This window comes from Muscardinus avellanarius, assembly GCF_963383645.1.
Source record: "Muscardinus avellanarius genome assembly, chromosome: 2".
In the NCBI taxonomy this organism is placed as follows: domain Eukaryota; kingdom Metazoa; phylum Chordata; class Mammalia; order Rodentia; family Gliridae; genus Muscardinus; species Muscardinus avellanarius.
The window spans coordinates 35,593,190-35,612,637 of record NC_137787.1 but is presented as its reverse complement, the minus strand read 5'-3'; the positions used below and the strand labels follow the sequence as shown (position 1 = coordinate 35,612,637).

Below are 19,448 nucleotides of genomic sequence, written 5' to 3'. Positions count from 1 at the left end.
ACAAGCATGGGATACTACAACTGGTTATAACTAAACATTTGATAAATATTGATCCTAAAACATTTATGAATTCAAGTTTTTAGCTGACCCCTAAAGAAAATGGTGAAATGCCTTATATTTAGGATCACTTTTGATTCAACAGTATGGTTTGTCATGTTTGGACCTTGTTTCTGAGAATGCTTTTATACTCAGTCAAGAATTAGGTTGCAGCCGGGCGTGGTAGAGCACTCTTATGATCCCCACGCTTGGGAGGCAGAGACAGGAGGATCACGCAGGTTCGAAGCCAGCCATGCTGGCTTAAGAGACCCTGTTTCCAAATAAAAAAATATAAAGATAGGTCTGGGAGTGTAGCCCAGAGGTAGAAGGGTTTCAGGAACCCCAGTACCACCAAAAAAAAAAAAAAAAAAAAAAAAAGAATTAGGTTGCAAAGTTGGGCATGGTGGTGCATGCTTGTAATACAAGCATTTGGGAAGCTGAGACAGGAGGATCACAGTTGAAGGACATCCTCAGCTATTTAGTGAGGCCTTTTGCAACTCAATGAGACCCTATTTCAAAATAAAGAATAAAAAATAGGGCTGGGGGTATATAGCTCAAAGGTGGAATGCCCCTGGGTTTCATCCCCAGTACAGAAAAAAAAAAAATTAGGTTGCATCTCCTAAAGGGACACAAAGGGGACCAGGCAACTGAGGGGTGTATGTGGCAAGAGTCTGTTTTCAGGCAGCCAGCTCTAGTCCTATGTGCTGTTTGGGAGGGGGGTTGTCAATAGCTTGTCTCACAGCTGCCCATCTCCCAAATGACAGAATTTGGAGTAATCACATCACTGTGTTAAAAAATGTCATCTCCTTTGCCTGACATGTTCAAAATGAGAAATGACTTCAAAAGAAATGTTTCATGTTGCTTGGAAAGATGATATATTAATGAACCAAAGCAGAAACAGTGATTTCCATGAGATCATAGGATGGTGTCCAGGACTTTGATTACAGTTTACAGCTTTTGCCTGCTTACTTATTGAGGTTTTCAGTAAGAAAACTGCCTTTTAATTCTTCTCCTTTGTTGTCTTCAGTAAGCTTTCTTGGAGTATCTTGTAGTCGCTAAGGGCAAAAAATTCAATGTTAAGTAGATGGAAAGAATCTGTTTATCTCTGCAAGTAAAAGGAGAATAAAAATTCTAAAGAACAAGTTGGGAGTGGTGGTGCATGCCTGTAATCCCAGTACTTGGGAGGCTAAGGCAGGTAGATCATTCAGGGACAGTCTCAACAAGTAGTGAGACTCTCATCAATGTTGTGAGACCCTGTCTCACAATAAAAATAAAATAGGGCTAGGGGTGTAGCTCAGAGTAGGATGCCCCTGGGTTTAATACCCAGTACCACACACAAATTTTTTTTTCTTTTTTTTCTTTTTGGTGGTACTGGGGTTCCTGGAAGCCCTTCTACCTCCGGGCTACACTCCCAGACCTATTTTTACATTTTCATTTTTGGAAACAGGGTCTCCTAAGCCAGCGCGCGCGGCTGGCTTTGAACCTGCGCGATCCTCCTGTCTCCACCTCCCAAGCGTGGGGATTACAAGCGTGTGCCACCATGCCTGGCAAATTTTTTTTTCTAAAGTAAAGTATGAAATAGGAATAGAACTGGGCGTGGTGATGCACACTTGTAATCCCAGCACTTGGGAGGCTGAGACCAGAGGATCGCAGTTCATGGACAGCCTCAGCTACTTAAGTGAGGCCCTCTGCAACATAGTGAGACCCTGTTTCAAAATAAAGAATAAAAAATAGGGCAGGAGGTATAGCTCAGAGGTCAATGCCCCTGGGTTCTGTCCCCAAACCTGCTCCCCCCCAAAAAAAATAGGAATAGTTCTGAGCTAGGGAGTAAAGGATATGGGAAATATATATTAACATAATTTGAACTGAGACCCATATATATATACTTATCTTGGCTGCCTGTGAGAGCAACATACATTGTGATGTGGGCAAAAGACAGGATAGTTTAATTTGTAATCATCCCAAAGAAGACTTAAACAGTGTGGGTAGCCTACATTGCAAAGTTCTAAACATAGCTAAAAGATTTACAGCTTCACTTATAGGCAAAAATTGGATATAACATTTGCCTAAATACAAAGTATGCTATTCAGTGAAGCATTTTGTTATAGAAAAAGTAAAGCAAACAACAAACCAGTTTAAGTAAGGGCATCTTTTGGACTAGAAGATGCCATGTCAGAACCTGACTTAAAATTCCATCTCAACTGGGCACAGTGGCACACGCCAGTACTTGGGAGGCTGAGATAACAGGATCATAGGTTTGAGGACAGCCTCATCAAGTAGTGAGACTCTCATCAACCTAGCAAGACCTTGTTTCAAATAAAATAAAATAAAATAAAATAAAATAAAATAGAGCTGGGGGTATACGTTGGAGGTAGAATGCCCTTGGGTTCAATCCCCAGAAAACACACACACACACACCATCCCAAAGCCCAGTAATACATAGTTACAATATATGAGTCTATCCCAGATCCTGTATCCAGCCTGAGGAAACCCACCAGACACTCAAGCTCTACTGAAAGTGTAGCAGAATCATAAGCTAAAGGCACTAAAACCTAACCTATGCAAACTGAAGAAATGACTATCAGTGTTATTCTGCTGGATAAACCACATGAAAATTAGGTGACTGGAAGATATGCAGATATCAAAGGCACTGTATTCACTCCCAAAGGAGACCTTTCATATATAACTGTTACAAAGAACTGATCTAAAATGTTAGTCCCTTTAGCTGTAATATGATGACCATAATTGGAATAATTTGGACAATTATGAACCACATCTCTGACATCCGTGTTAAACAAGGAAGTCTGCCTTTAACTCCTGAAATTGTCACGTAGGTCACCTGGCTAATTTTGAAAGTTTGTGATCACTTCCCATTATGTGTTCCTCTTAAAGTTTTCTTTTCCATAACTTTTTTTTTTTTTTTTTTTTTTTTGGTGGTACTAGGGATGGAACCCAGGGACCTTCTACCTCCAGGCTACGCTCCCAGACCTATTTTATATTTTATTTGGAAACAGGGTCTCTTAAGTGAGCTGAGGCTGGCTTTGAACCTGCGTGATCCTCCTGTCTCAGTCTCCCAAGTGTGGGGATTACAAGTGTGCACCACCATGCCCGGCTTTTCCATACCTTTTAAAAAAAAATCCTCTTTAAAACAAATCTCATTTGTATTTTGATTATTTTATCCCCCCATCCCACTAATATCTTGAGCCTTCTGGCAGTATTCCCATGGATTTTAGAGTTGCTGGCAGTGTTTACAATCAGGAACTGCTGATCCTTGACTGAAGAAGTACAGAAAAGTGTTTCCTAATTTTTTTTTTCTTTTTGTGTTACTTGGGATGGAACCCAGGGGCATTCTATCTCCAAGCTACACCCCCAGCCCTATTTTTTATTCTTTATTTTGAAACAGGGTCTCACTGAGTTGCAAAGGGCCTCATGATGTAGTAGCTGAGGCTGTCGGCTAACAGCGATCTTCCTGTCTCAGCCTCCCAAATGCTGGGATTACAAGTGTGCACCACCACACCCGGCTCCTAATGTTTTTTACAAGTTTGAAATTAAGCTTAGCAAAAAAACAGTTTTAATGTTATCACCCAAGTGAAGCATAACACATCTGAACAAGAAAACAGAGGGAAATGTACCTTGAGAGTTACAAAATCATATGGATGAAAGCCAATACAGGCCTCGCAGATTTGGGACATCACTCGAGCTGTTTTCTCCCAGAATCCAAGCAGTGTTCTCTACAGAAAAAGAACAGGTGACATCGCAGTCCTACTTCCCCTCCTCATTTCCCCACTAGTACAGTAGATGGATGGTAGCTGAACAAGAAGCAGCAAGAACTAAATTCAATCATCCAAATTTGGGGAACCAGAAAAAAACACAAATTGTAATTCTGCATAAAAGTCAGCATCTTTGTCTGCATGTACACATGCTTATCTGTACACAGAACTGGAGGCACAGTGGGCTGAGCCGCCTAGAGAGTGACTGCATCTGAGAGAGAAAACCAATGGGCCCGAACATGGAGGAATGCACAAGTGGCAAAAGCACGCAAATACCAGTCTCTACAGGAGTGACGCAACGTGTTTCTGTTGTACTGAAATGCAACTAGAAGGATTGTTTTTAATTGGAAAACAACATATTTACTACTAAGTTTGGTTTCTTATTCAGGGTTCAAGAAAGACTTGCCCCATAAACACGCTCTCAAGCTAACACAAGTAATTGGACTTTTTCCATACTGCTTAAAGGTGCCTGTTCAAAGTGAGGGCAACGAGTGGAGAGAAGAGAGAACTGAACTGCAAGCTGTAGGATTGAGACCTCTGCTACATATACTTTTTTTTTTTTTTTTTTTTTTTGCAGTACCGGAATGGAACCCAGGGTCATTATACCTCTGAACTACCCCTAACCCTATTTTTTAGTTTTTTTTTTTTTAATTTTTTGAAACAGGGTCTCACTGAGTTGTGAAGGGCCTTGCTAAATAGCTGAGGCTGTCTGTGAACTTCAATCCTCCGGTCTCTGCCTCCCGAATGCTGGGATTACAAGCATGCGCCACCACGCCCGGCTACCTTTTATTTTTATTTTTTCTTATTTTTTTTTTTTTTTTCAGGTCTGGGGATGGAACCCAGGGGCATTCGACCTCTGAGCTACATCCTTGCCCTATTTTTTATTCTTTATTTTTATTTTATTTTATTTTTGGTGGTATTAGGGATGGAACCCAGAGGCCTTCTACCTCCAGGCTATACTCCCAGACCTATTTTTTATATTTTATTTGGAGACAGGGTCTCTTAAACCAGCTGAGGCTGGTTTCGAACCTGCACGATCCTCCTGTCTCAGACTCCCAAGTGCGGGGATTACAAGCGTGTGCCACCATGCCCGGCCTTTTATTCTTTATTTTGAAACAGGGTCTCACTGAGTTGCAAAGGGCCTCACTATGTAGTAGCTGAGACTGTCTGCGAACTGTGATCCTCCTGTCTCAGCCTCCCAAATGCTGGGATTACAAGTGTGCGCTACCACGCCTAGCATGGCTACCTTTTATTCTTAAGTGCATCCTTTCTTTTTTTCTTTTTTTTGGTGGTACTAGGGACTGAATCCAGGGACATTCTAACTCTGAGCTACATCTCCAGCCCTATATTTTATTCTTTATTTTGAAACAGGATGTCACTAAGTTGTACAGGGCCTAAGTATCTGAGGCTGGTTGCGACAGGTGATCCTCCTGTCTCAGCCTCCCAAGTATTGGAATTACAAACAGGCGCCACCACGCCCAGCTCAAGTTTAGGAATCATGAAATGATTTTCATGATTCCTAAACTCCAGAGTACTGAATTAGATAGATTCCTTATAAGTAGCAATGAATATCCATTTCTTTTATTATTCCTTTTCATGTAAGTACAATTTATTATATTTTCTATTTACAAATACAGTCTGTAACTTCTAGTTATTCATTGTATGTTATTTATATGTGATTTTTTTTTTTTTTTTGGGTGGTACTGGGATTCCTGGAAGCCCTTATACTTCCGGGCTACACTCCCAGACCTTTTTTATATTTTTATTTGGAAACAGGGTCTCTTAAGACAGCGAGGCTGGCTTCGAACCTGCGTGATCCTCCTGTTTCCGCCTCCCAAGTGCGGGGGATTACAAGCGTGCGCCACCATGCCTGGCTTTTATATGTGATTTGGGGTAATGAAAGCACAAGTTAGACTTCTGAGGTTTAAGCGGTAGAAGGATGGCAACTTGGTGGAATGAAAAAAATACATGACTTAGAATTCAAAAAGATAGGTTATTAAGCCTATTTATTATTTATTAACACAAGTCTCATAGGTTTCACTTTCCTCATCCATACAAGGACAGGAAGCTATCAAACTTTTGGGGTCATTGTATCTGCTTCAAATGAACTTAAAGAAATTCAGAACCAGGATTTGAGGAGCTCTGGATGACCCACGGCTAACAGGCCTTGACTTTAGCCTCCACAACACTCCCGTGTTCAACCTCTGATGGTCCCGAAGTCTGTCTCCCATTGAGGAGAGTGGTGTGAAGCTACAGCAGAAGACCCTCTCCAAGGTCCGTTCGTTTGTTCTTTCTTTTCCTTCCCTCCTTCCTTCCTTCCTTCTTTTTTTTTTTTTTTTTTTTTGTGGTACTGGGGGTGGAACCCAGGGGCTTTTCTACCTCCAGGCTATACTCCCAGACCTATTTTATACTTTATATTTGAAAACAGGGTCTCACTAAGTTGCTGAGAGCCTACGTAGCCAAGGCTGGCTTCGAAGCTGTGCGATCCTTCTGTCTCAGCCTCCCAAGCGCAGGGATGACAAGCGTGCGCCACCACACCTGGCCCCAGGGTCTTTTCAGCTGAGAACTTTATGATTCTCTGATAGTCATAACCTCAGTAAGGCAGTTATAACAGAGTCAAGGGAATCTATATATTTATTTGCACCCTTTAGACAACTTTTAAAAAGAAATCTCACCACTCATCTTTACTGCAAGGACATGCTGACCATGGAGGTGGGTACCTGGTAGGTAGTGAGTGAATGGGACAACATATTGCAGCGACTAGCTCCAAGTAAATCCACCTTCTGACAAACATCCATCTTTAATTTGTCAAAAGAACCCTTGCTATTTCTCACTTGGATCTGTACCTGCAATCACAAAAATATTTATTATCAATAATACAGATGTAACTATACAGGTTTATAACAAATATTTTCTTTCTTTTTTTTCCTTTTTTTTTGTGGGTCTGGGGATGGAATACAGGGGCATTCAACCTCCGAGCTACACCCTATGCCCTATTTTTTATTCTTTATTTTGAAAACGGGTCTCACTGAGTTGAAGAGGGCCTCACTAAGTAGCTGAGGCTATCCGCAAACCACAATCCTCCAGTCTCAGCCTCCCAAATGATGGGATTACAAGCATGCACCACCATGCCTGGCTATAACAAATATTTTCAAACACAGTAAATGTAATAAAATCAGTTCCTTGTCCCTATATCATTAATATCCTTCAATTAATAATGAAGATTTTGGCTATTTTAGTAATTAAGAGTCTTCCAATAGATAGCTTTTTTTTCATACTGTGTATCAAATTCATGGGCTTTCTACTTCTGACCTACACCCTCAGTCCTATTTTTATTTATTTATTTGTATTTATTTTTGGGGTGTGTGTGGATGGAACCCAGGGGCATTCAATCTCCGAGCTACACCCCCTGCCCTATTTTTTATTCTTTACTTTGAAAGAGGGACTCACTAAATTGCGGAGGGCCTCACTAAGTAGCTGAGGCTGGCTGAGAATCGCGATCCTCCAGTCTCAGCCTCCCAAATGCTGAGATTACAACTGTACTCCACCACATGCAGCTCATATTTTTATTTTACTTACTTACTTATTTTTATCTATCTATCTATCTATCTATCTATCTAGTGGGTTGGGGGATGGAACCCAGGGGCATTCGAACTCCAAGCTATACCCCCTGCCCTATTTCTTATTCTTTATTTTGAAACAGGGTCTCACTAAATTGCAGAGGACCTCACTAAGTAGTTGAGGCTGTCTGCGAACCGCGATCCTCCAGTCTCAGCCTCCAGAATGCTGGGATTACAAGCGTGCGCCACCACGCCTGGCTTTTATTTTTTATTTTGAAACAGGGTTTCACTAAATCGTGGAGGGCCTCACTAAATTGCTGAGGCTCACTGCAAACTTGCAATCCTCCTGTCTCAGCCTCCCAAACACAGGAAATAGAAGCATGTGCCACCCAGCTCCAGTAGTTGTCTTTAGGCTGAGAAAGTATGAAATGATAGATAAAATTATATAGCTGATAAGATAAAATTATTCCAAATAAAAAGAAACAGCTAAAATGTTTAGGGCCAGGTGTGGTGGTGCACACTTGCAATCCCAGCATTTGGGAGGCTGAGACTGGAGGATCGCAGTTCACGGACAGCCTCAGCTACTGAGTGAGGCCCTCCGCACTCAGTGAGACCCTGTTTCAAAATAAAGAATAAAAAATAGGGCGGGGGGTGTGTGGCTTGGAGGTCAAATGTCCCTAGGTTCCATCCCCACACCCACAAAATAAATAAATAAATTAATTAATTAAATGTTTAGGATTATGGATAGCATTTATCTTAGAGCAGAAAAATAAATAGAAAAAGGACCTAGTTTAAATGTTGAGAAGTGTTAGTAATATTTCTGAATCATGGAGGTATTTATTCATTTATTTTAGTGGTACTGGGTTTCCTGGAAACTGTTCTACCTCCAGGCTAAATTCCCAGACACCAATTTTTTATATTTTTATTTGGAAACAGGGTCTCTTAAGCCAGCGAGGCTGACTTTGAACCAACGCGATCCTCCTGTCTCCGCCTCCCAAGTGTGGGGATTACAAGCGTGTGCCACCACGCCCGGTTATTTATTTATTTTTGGTACTGAGAATGGAACCTAGGGGCAGTCTACCTCCAAGCTACACCCCAGCCCTATTTTTTTAATCTTTATTTTGAAACAGGTTTCACTGAGTTGCAAAAGGACTCACTATAAGTAGCTGAGGCTGTCAGCAAACCACGATCCTCTTGTCTCAGCCTCCCAAATGTTGGGATTACAAGCATACTTCACCCAGACAGGCCTGATATTTATAATTTTTTTTTTTTTGCAGGTCTGGGGATGGAGCCCAGATTTGACCTCCGAGCTACACCCCCTGCCCAATTTTTTATTCTTTATTTTGAAACAGGGTCTCACTGAGTTGTGGAGGGCCTCACTAAGTAGCTGAGGCTGTCCGCGAACCATGATCCTCTGGTCTCAGCCTCCCAAATACTGGGATTACAAGCGTGCGCCACCACGCCCAGCTCTGATATTTATAAATTTAAATGCAGGCCTATTCCTTAGATATAGAGTCAGGTGTCATTTTATAGTATAATTATGAAACTTTTAGTTAATTATTTAATTCAACAAATATTTATAACTCTTATATATATGGTACTGTTGTAGGCACTAGGATACTGTGGTGAACAAAACATTGTTCTTCCCTACCATTCTTGTAGACGGAAGCATAGGAAAAATAAATAAATAGAATCTCAGGCTTCAAAGATAGAAATAAGTGAACAGAAGTGGGCAACTACTTTATTTTTTATTTATTTATTTTTGTGGCACTGGGAATGGAACCCAGGGGCATTCTACCTCCAAACTACACCCCCAGCCCTATTTTTTTTTAATTATTCTTTATTTTGAAACAGGGTCTCACTGAGTTGCAAAGAGCCTCACTAAGTAGCTGAGGCTGTCTGCAAACTGTGATCGTCCGGTCTCAGCCTCCCAAATGCTGGGATTACAAGCGTGAGCCACCATGACCAGCTGGGTGACTACTTTAATAAAATGATCAGGGCAGCCCTTGGTGAGCTTATGCATGAGGTTTGAACTGGGACAAAATACAATGAGAAGGCCATGCTAAGATCCTAGGGAGAGTATTCCAGGACCAAGGAAACGTAGGGACAAAAGTCCTGGGATTTGGAGGGGTGAAAAGTTTGCTAGGTTTGGAATGGGGTACAGCGTACCCTTCTTGAAGCACAGGAGGCAAGTAAACATGTGGCTGCAGAAGGATCAGGGGTCAGAGCATGCAGGGCTTTGAGTCCAGGTAGGATTTTGTATTGCATTCTTTTTTATAAAATTGATGTAAAATTCATATAACATACAATTAACCCAATTAACCTTTTTTTTTTTTGGTAGTACTGGGGATTGAACCCAGGGGTTCTCTATCACCTTAGCTAATTGCCCAGAGGTTTTTTTTTTTTTTTTTTAAGACAAGGTCTTAATAAGTTGCTGAGATTACAGACAGGTGCCTGACTACAATTAGCCATTTTCAAGTATACAATTGAATGGCATTTTGTATATTCACAATGTTGTGCAAACAATCTCTTAGAATTAATTCTAATTGTCAAGGATTATAATGGGGATAGAATGAGTTTGCTCGGGTTTGAGGTCCTCTGTTCACTACTTTACATGGCTATTGGGTGTAATCAATAAGGAAAACCACTTGTAACACCTGGCACAGGACATAAAGCTCTCTTTTTTCGTTGTTTTGTCTTGTTTTTTTTCCCCATCAAAATTAAATATAATGAGCTGGGTGTGGTGGGTCACGCTTGTAATCCCAGCATTTGGGAGGCCGAGACAGTAGGATCACAGTTTGTGGACAGCCTCAGCTACTTAGGCCCTTTGCAACTCAATGAGACCGTGTTTCAAAATAAAGAATTAAAGGACTGGGGGTGTAGCTCGAAGATAGAATGCCCCTGGATTCCATCCCTAACACCATAAAAAAAATTAAAAAATAAAAACAAATAAGGGCTGGGGGTATAGCTCAGAGGTAGAATGCCCCTGGGTTCAATCCCCAGTACCACACACACACACAAAATTAAATATTATGGTCATATGTATGTGTGTACATGTGTGTGTGTATGTATATATGTACATGTGCATGCACATGTGTGTGTGGTACTGGATACTGAACCTAGTTCACACTGGTTTGAGGCCAGCTTCAGCAAGCCTGTTTCAAAGTAATAATAATCTAGCCAGATGTGGTGGCAACGTGCTTGTAATCCTAGCATTCAGGAAGCTGAGACCGGAGGATTGCATTTTGTGAACAGCCTCAGCTACTTAGTGAGGCCCTCCACAACTTAGTGAGACCCAGTTTCAAAATAAAGAACAAAATAATAATAATCTAATATTTTGTAGTCCTCATCAAATTATTCTGTATCTGCTCCATATTTCATGTATCAAGAAAAGGGAAAAGCTGAGCATGATGGCACATGCTTGTAATCCCAGCATTTAGGAGGCAGAGACTGGAGGATAGAGGTTCGCAGACAGCCTCAGCTACTGAGCGAGGCCCTTCACAACTCAGTGAGACCGTTTTAAAAAATAAAAAGACTAAAGAATAGGGCTGGGGGTGTAGCTCAAAGGTACAATGCCCCTGGGTTCTGAAAAAAAAAAAAAAAGAAAAAGAAAGAAAGAAAAAGGGGAAAAGGTATGTTTCCATACTTTTCTGAACTTCTCCATTTGTTTCAGGGTATCTGGATCCAGTTCTTGAGACACATCCTTCATCCACAGCAGAGCTCCTCTATATTCTGTGCGGGCCTGCTCCATCCGGTTAACTGTCAGCAAGGTATCGGATACTGCCCTTTGACTGAATGTTGTTACTTCTTGCTTAAGACGAGACAGAGGAGTACACAAGGCCAATCTAATGGCAGAGAAGTAAAAATCAGAGGGTTACACACACGTCCACAAACATAACAAACAGAAATTTATTAAGATGGTTGAGGAGATTTAGAAAGCAAACAAGGCACCGGGCGTGGTGGCGCACGCTGGTAATCCCAGCATTCGGGAGGCTAAAACAGGAGGATCGCGGTTCATGGACAGCATCAGCTACTCTGTGAGGTCCTCTGCAACTCAGTGAAACCCAGTTTCAAAATAAAGAATAAAAAATAGGGCACGGGGTGTAGCTCAGGAGGTCAAATGCCTCTGGGTTCTATCCCCAAACCCACAAAAAAAAAAAAAAAGGAAGAAAGAAAGAAAGAATTAAAAATAGGGCTGGGGTGTAGCTCGAAGGTAGAATGCCCCTGGGTATCCCCAGTACTGGTAAAAAAAAAAAAAAAAAAAAAAAAGAAAAAGAAGAAAGAAAATAAGACTTACCCAGCCAGGCATGGTAGTACATGCTTGTGATCCTAGTACTTGGGAGGCTGAGACATTAGGATAACAGGTTCAAGGTCATTCTCAGCAACTTAGCAAGACCCTTTTTCAAAATAAAAAATTAAATAGGGCTGGGGGGTCTAGCTCAAAGTTAAAATGCCCCTGGGTTCAATCTCTAGTACCACAACACACAAACAATAACAGTAATAATAATAAAGCACATATCCAACTTTGGATTATTAGTAAATATATTTTCATACTTTGTTTTTTACTTTATTAAATGTATAATTTTCAACATTTTGGATATCAATCCATGTATAAACAAACTGCCAAGTAAATCTGCCATTCAGAAAAGAATTCTGACAGTAGCAGAAGACCTACATTCATAAAACATAATCCAATTCATATAAATCCTTTCACTTAACAACTTTAGGAAAAACCTGGGTTTAGAAGAGCGGACAAAATGTTAGAAGAGCCAGGCATGATAGCACACGCCTGTAATTCCAGTACTTGGGAGGCCGAAATAGGAGGATCACAGGTTCATGGCCAGCAACGTGGTAACTTAGAAAGAGCTGTTTCAACATATAACAAATTAAAAGATGTATTTTATTGCTGAGATGTAGCTCAGAGGTAGAGCACACCTGAGTTCAATCACCAGAACCTCCCCCCCCAACACACACACACACATGGAGCAAGAGGTCAAATCCAGCTCCTCTGGTCTGCTGCCTCAGCACCACTGGAGGGCTGTGGTGAGCCTCCTTCTCCAGCTTTCCTCAAGATGGACTTCTGCACTGATGCAGTGCTGCAGAATAATGCCATTTAAGCTGGGTATCACCATCACAGGCCTAATAAGCCCTGTTCTCATTTTTTCTTCTGTATTCCAAAGGCTATATTTAGTTATTATAGAAGATTCTTCTGGGCACATATCTTTATTTTCATTTATTTATATTTTTTGGTGGTACTGAGGTTCCTGGAAACCTTTCTACCTCTGGGCTACACTCCAAGACCTATTTTATATTTTTTTATTTGGAAACAGGGTCTCTTAAGCCAGCAAGTCTGGCTTCGAACCTGCGCGATCCTCCTGTCTCCACCTCCCAAGCGAGGATAACAAGCATGCGGCACCACGCCCGGTGACATGTATCTTTATACTAAAACATTGTAAAATAATAACTAAAAATATTAAGAAAAAACAAATTCCACATAAAAGGAAAGTCCCAATGTTCTCACAGATAGTATAGTATCAAAAAAGTGAAAGAGCCGGGCATGGTGGTACACACCTGGAATCCCAGTAGTTGGGAGGCTGAAACAGGAAGACTTTAGGTTTGAGATCAGCTTCAGCAACTTAATAAGGTCCCAGCAACTTTGTGAGGCCCTGTTTCAAAATATAAACTAAAATCAAGCTGGGGATGTAGGGTGGAGATAGCATGCTCCTGGGTTCAGTCCCCAGTACCAAAAAATTAGATAAATAAATAAATAGGGGTATATCTCAGGGGCAGAGCACTTGCCTAGCATATGCAAGTACCCTTGGGTTTAATCCTCAGCACTGAAAAAAAAAGTGAAAGGAAAAAAGTGGAAATACACATATTTTAAATGTTGGCCATTCTACAACTCTATTACATTATATCACTTAAGAAAAAGTCCTAGGTTGGATCCCCAGAATGAGAGGGGGGGATGGAGAGGGAGAAAGAAAGAGGAAGAAGAAGAGGGAGAGGGAGAGACTGACCTGCTGGGTGCAGGAGCACATGCCTATAATCTCAGCTACTCATAAGGCTAAAGCAGGAGGATTTCAAGTTTAAGGCCAACCTCAGTAACTAAGTGAGACTTTGTCTCAAAAAAAAAAAAAAAAAGATCTAGGGATATAGCTCTGTAGTAGAATACCCCTGAGTTCAATCCCCACAAAGCAAAAAATAGAACAAAAAACAAAAAGAAATAGAAATTCAGACCTAAAAGCTATTTCTAGGAATTAAGCAACTAAGAACATTTTTTTTGGTACTGGGGTTCCCCTGGGGCATACTACCTCCAAGCTCCACTTTTTTTTTTTAAACAGGGTCTCACTAAGTTGCAGAAGGCCTAACTAAGTAGCTGAGGCTGGCCGCAAACCTGTAATCCTTTCTCAGCCTCCTAAGTACTGGGTTTATAAGCGTGTGCCACCCTGCCTGCCTAAGAACATCAAATTTTAAATAACTTTTTGTTTGTTTTTGTTTTTGTGGTACTGGGAATGGAACCCAGGGACATTCTACCTCTGAGATATACCCCCAGCCCTATTTTTTTATTCTTTATTTTGAACCCAGGTCTCACTGAGTTGCAAAGGGCCTAAGTAGCTGAGGCTGGCCACAAACCATGATCCTCCTGTTTTAGTCTCCCAAATGCAAAGAACTACTTTGAATAGAAGTTAATAATTAAGAACTGGCCATCAAAGTAATTATACACTGCAACATTTTTCTCTTTTCTATAATTTTTTCTTGTTATGATCAGTGACCTTTCTTTTCCAAATATGCAAATTTAATATGTCAAAGTGTCATTGACTATAGGTTTAGACATGATGAAAAACCAGGTCGACCTGTGCTTGGCTGAAGAGCAGAGCGCCTTGCCGGTGGCATCCATCATTTTGCCAGCTTGAGTTGCATCCCGTTCTGCTTGACACTTTAGAAAGAGCCCTAGCTCATTTTCTTCCTCTGATATAACTAGGGAAAAAATTACAATATAGTTAATGGTTTTACTTCATAATTTGTTTAAAACACACACACAACTAAATTCTTATAGCAATAACTCTCCATACTATGAATTACTAGGGGAGAAAAAAGAAAGACTAATTTTTAAATGCAAATTCCTGGATTCTACTTCCAAAGATTCTGATTTTACAAAGTCCTAGGGGTGTGTGTGTGTGTGTGTGTGTGTGTGTGTGTGTGTGTGTTTTACAAGCACTCCAGATGGTTTGAATTGATAAAACTTGTTTTGGGAAAACTGATCTTTAGTGATAAAAAATTAAATGGAGCCATAAACAATGCATTTCAAATGTGCAGAGAAGCATTTTAGGATCACTGCCTTTTATACTGTCTTTTCCTATTTATAGCTGTTAATTTATTTGTGATTCTCATCTTGGCTTTACTTTCCTATGCTGCTTGTAGCCTAGACTACAAATGTCTAAAATTCTACTGCAGAAACCCTAAAAGTTCTCATTTTGTGCACTGCTATTTCATGTGGGTCCTGGACTAGGAGCTGGTCCAGAGTCTGTTACCAGCCTGTGAGAAGCAAAGAAACTGAGAATAACTATGTAGAAACTTTTACTAATTTTACTATTTTATAACTGTCAAATCTATAATAAAGCCAGGGATGGTGGTGCATGCTGGTAATTGCAGTACTCCCAGACCTATTTTATATTTTATTTGGAAACGGTCTAAGTTGCTGAAAGCCTTACTAAGTAGCTGAAGCTGGCTTTGTACCTGTGCGAGCCTCCTGTCTCAGCCTCCCAAGTGCTGGGATTACAGGTGTGCGCCACCACTCCCAGCTTCCCCACCCAGCCTTATTTTATTTTTATTTTTTATTTTGAAACAGGGTCTTCCCAAGTTGCTGAGGGTCTTGCTAAATTGCTCAGGCTGGCCTTGAACCTGTGACTCTCCTGACTCAGCATCCCAAATTCTGAGATTACAGGCATAAGCCACTACACCTGGCTTTGCCAGTATTTCTTGACTCCGTTCCTACCACAGAACTTCCGTGGGCTAATGGCTGTAACAGACTTTTATTGCTTGATAAAGTATTTATGACCCGTAGCAATCTGACCCCAAACTGTCTGTGCTCCTTTATCCATCTTCCTCTCACTGCTAAACCTTCTTCCCATGCAGGCTCTTCTCATTCTTTAAGCTCCTCCCCTGGTCTCCAATGATTGTCGTTTCTCCACATACTCAACTTCTCTAAGTTCTTTGAGTTTTACCTGGTCCCATCTATGGAGTTGCCTTTATGGATCCCTCTATTCCGCAGTTATTTTTCACTTGTAGGAATTCAGAGTTGTATCTACATCACTATGCCAAACTCAAGCACATACTATTTATATCATCTCTTATTTTGCTACAAAAAGTTGTTTCTCTTGTTATTTCCTGGGAAAAGCACATAGCCATACACATGGCAGGTACTCATAATATACTGTAGTAATTATTCCAACCCCGATTTTTTTTCTTTTTGGCACTAGGGATCGAACCCAGGGGCACTCTACCTCCAAGTCACACCTCCAGCCCCCTTTTGTTCTTAATTTTAAAAGTCTTGCTAAATTGCTACAATCCTCCTGTCTCAAACTTGAAATTCTCCTGTCTCAGCCTCCCAAAAAGCAGGATTACAGGTGTGCACCACTAACCCTGGCTCTGGATTACTTTATTTATTTATTTATTTATTTATTTATTTATTTATTGTGGTACTGGGGATGGAACCAGGAGCATTGTACCTCTGAGCTACACCCCCAGCCCTATTTTTTTTTTTTAGCCTTTTTAGTTTTTGAAACGGGGTCTCGTGGAGTTGCAAAGGGCCTTGCTAAGTAGCTGAGGCTGTCCAAAAACCACGACTCTCCTGTCTCAGCCTTCCGAATGCTGGGAGTACAAAAGTGCACCACCACGCTGGGCTGGATTACTTTTTTTTAATAAGCAATATTAATTTACACTGCTTCACAAGAAAGTCATTCATTCATTGAGCAAATATTAACTGAGTACTGACTATATGCTAGACATTATTTCTAGGCTTTAGAGACCAGAAATACATAAAATATACAAAGTCAACCAGGCATGGGGGCGCACTTGCAATCCTAGTACTTGGGAGCTGAGACAAGAAGATCATAAGTTCACAGCCAGCCTCAGATACTTATTGAGAACCTCTCAACTTAGTGAGAACCTGTTTAAAAATAAAGAATAAAAAAATAGGACTGGGGGAGTAGCTCGAAGGTAGAATGCCCCTGGGTTCAATAATCCCTAGTTTCAAAAAAAAAAGAAAAGAAAACAGACAAAGTCCTGTCCTTGAGAAGAGGTACCTCGCCGGGAGTGGTGGCGCACGCTTGTAATCCTCGCGCTTAGGAGGCGGAGACAGGATTGTGCGGGCTTAGGAGACCCTGTTTCCAAATAAAAAAGTATGAAAATGGGTCTGGGAGTGTAGCCCAGAGGTAGAAGGGTTTCCAGAAACCCCAGTACCACAAAAAAAAAAAAAAAGATGACAGTTGAGTCAGGTGAGGCACTTGGTACGTGAAATAGGAGGATCACAGGTCCCAGACCAGCTTCAGCAACCTAGACCCTCAGCAACTCAGTGAGACCCTGCTTCAAAATAAAAATCAAAAGGGCTGGGAGTATGGCTCAGAGGTAGGATGCCCCTGCATCCAATCTCCAGTACCAAAGTGGGGGAGGGGCTGGGGCTGGGTGCAGTGTGGCACCCCGTGACCTCAGCACTTGGGAGGCTGAGACAGGACAAGTGCAGGTTTGAGGACAGCCACAGCAGTTTGCTGAGAACCTCAGCAGCTTAGCTTAGTTAAAGAGCTTGAGCTGTCGTTCAGAGGTAGAGTGCCCCTGGGTTCAATCCCCAATACCACACACGCACACCAAGGGAAGGAAGGGAGCGAGGGAGGGAGGGAAGGAAGGACTCAGCAAAAGCAGGATGCTAGCTAGGCATGGTGCCACATGCTTGTAATCCCAGTACTTGGGAGGCTGAGATGGGAGGATCACAGGTTTGAGGCCAGCCTCAGTTACTTAGTGAGGCCCTCTGCAACTTAGTGAGACCTATTTCAAGATAAAGGATAAAAAATGGGGTTGGGGTATAGCTTGGAGGTAGAATGACCCTGGGTTCAACCCTCAGTACCCCCCCAACACACATACACAAGCGGGATGCTCAGAAAGAATGAAGTTTAAGAGGGGACCAGGGTAGTGCGAAGCCTGGAAGCCCAGTGAAGAAGTGTGTCATGAAGGGGTGAGCAACTGTGTTCAATAATGTGATAAGCCAAAGACTGAGGCTTGTCATTGGATTTAGCTCATGACCTTAAAAAGAGAAATTGGTAGCCGGGCGTGGTGGTGCACGCTTGTAATCCCAGCATTTGGGAGGCTGAGACCAGAGGATCGCGGTTTGCGGACAGCCTCAGCTACTAAGTGAGGCCCTCTGCAACTCAGTGAGACCCGGTTTCAAAAAAAAAAAAAAAAAAAAATAGGGCAGGGGGTATAGCTCGGAGGTCGAATGCCCCTGGGTTCCATCCCCAGGCTTGAAAAAAAAAAAAAAAAAGAGAGAAATTGGTGAAGTGGTAGGGATGAAAACTAGAGAATATAAGATAAAGCAAAAGGAAGGAAATGGAGATTGTATAAAATTATGTTGACTTTTCCTGTAAGAGGAGCATAGAGATGATGTTGACTGTCAGGGTAAGTAGGCGTCAAGAAAGAGGTTTTTTTGTGTATGTGTGTGGTACTTGGGATGGAACCTAGGGGCACTGTACCACCGAGTTACACCCTCAGCCCTAATTTTTGTCTTTTTATTGTTGAAACCGGGTCTCACTGAGTTATGAAGTGCCTCGCTAAGCAGCTGAGGCTGTCCACGAACCACGATCCTCTGGTCTCAGCCTCCCGAATACTGGGATTAAAATCGTGTGCCACAATGCCCCGCTAAGAAAGAGTTGTTAAGCAATGAAAGCAAATCCACTTAAGATTCTCAGCAAGAAAAGTGAACATGAGTTTGAATCTATATCAAAGGATTTGATAAACTGAAGAAGGAAAAGATAGCTACTGGAGACTTTCAGAGCAGGTCACTAAAATATTCATATTTTACTACAAAAACTGCTTACAAAGTAATTCAATAAATGTTTCCATTAAATGATGCATTTTCAAAAATGCAAACTCGTATCCATTTTAATGGGAATTATAAGTTACCTATGATGTCATACCATTGAGTCTCAGCTGGTATTTCTCAATGATCTTCAGAAGTTCCGTGCAGGTCTCTTGAATGGAGTGAAAAACCTTGAAGTATAAATTTTATTAGGACTGTTTAAAGAACTATAAATGAATATAGCTTATAAATACCTCATAAGTAGAATACTTTTTACAAGTAAATACTATATCTACTTTATAAATTTTATGTCTGTTTTCCTGGGCTATGACATACTTCAGTAACTGATTTTACTTCTGATGCAGAAAGCACAGTTAGATTTCCCCAGGAGGGTTAGAGACAATAATGATAAATACATGGCATAAATCTGTAGAAATTCTCCTCTCCTCAACACCAAACTATCTAATCCCAGCATTCAGAAGGCTGAGACAGGAGGATCACAGTTTACGGACAGCCTCAGCTACGTAGTGAGGCCCTTTGCAACTCAGTAAGACCTTGTTTCAAAATAAAGAATAAATAGTAGGGCTGGGAGTGTAGCTTGGAGGTCGAATGCCCCTGGGTTTCATCCCCAGAACTGAAAAAGAGAGAGAGAGAGAGAGAGAGAGAGAGAGAGAGAGAGAGAAGAGAAGAGAAGAGAAGAGAAGAGAAGAGAAGAGAAGAGAAGAGAGAGGAGAGAGGAGAGAGGAGAGAGGAGAGAGGAGAGAGGAGAGAGGAGAGAGGAGAGAGGAGAGAGGAGAGAGAGGAGAAAAAAATAGGGCTGGGGGCATAGCTCAGAGGTAGAATGTCCCTAGGTTCAATTCCCATTACCACACACACAAAGAAAGTTAAAAAAAAATACAAGTATTACAAATTCTGGTATATTTTGTACAATATAGTGATTATTGAAAGCAGTTATGTACTATGCATTTAAAAAAAGAGAAGAAGGGATTTTGAAAATTTTCACTACAAAAAATG

At 41.3% G+C, this 19,448-nt stretch overlaps 1 protein-coding gene across 1 annotated transcript in view; it reads right to left on the bottom strand.

Annotated features, from left to right (window-relative positions):
- The window catches only part of ICA1L (islet cell autoantigen 1 like), a gene marked incomplete at both ends in the record, with an annotated part of 44,412 nt that overhangs the window by 22,174 nt on the left and 2,790 nt on the right, over positions 1–19,448 (bottom strand). The window contains 6 exons of the mRNA XM_080690342.1: positions 1,006–1,091; positions 3,669–3,767; positions 6,527–6,652; positions 11,013–11,211; positions 14,221–14,344; positions 18,553–18,625. Coding sequence (XP_080546468.1) covers positions 1,006–1,091; positions 3,669–3,767; positions 6,527–6,652; positions 11,013–11,211; positions 14,221–14,344; positions 18,553–18,625 — 707 coding nt within the window. The remainder of the gene's footprint in view (positions 1–1,005; positions 1,092–3,668; positions 3,768–6,526; positions 6,653–11,012; positions 11,212–14,220; positions 14,345–18,552; positions 18,626–19,448) is intronic.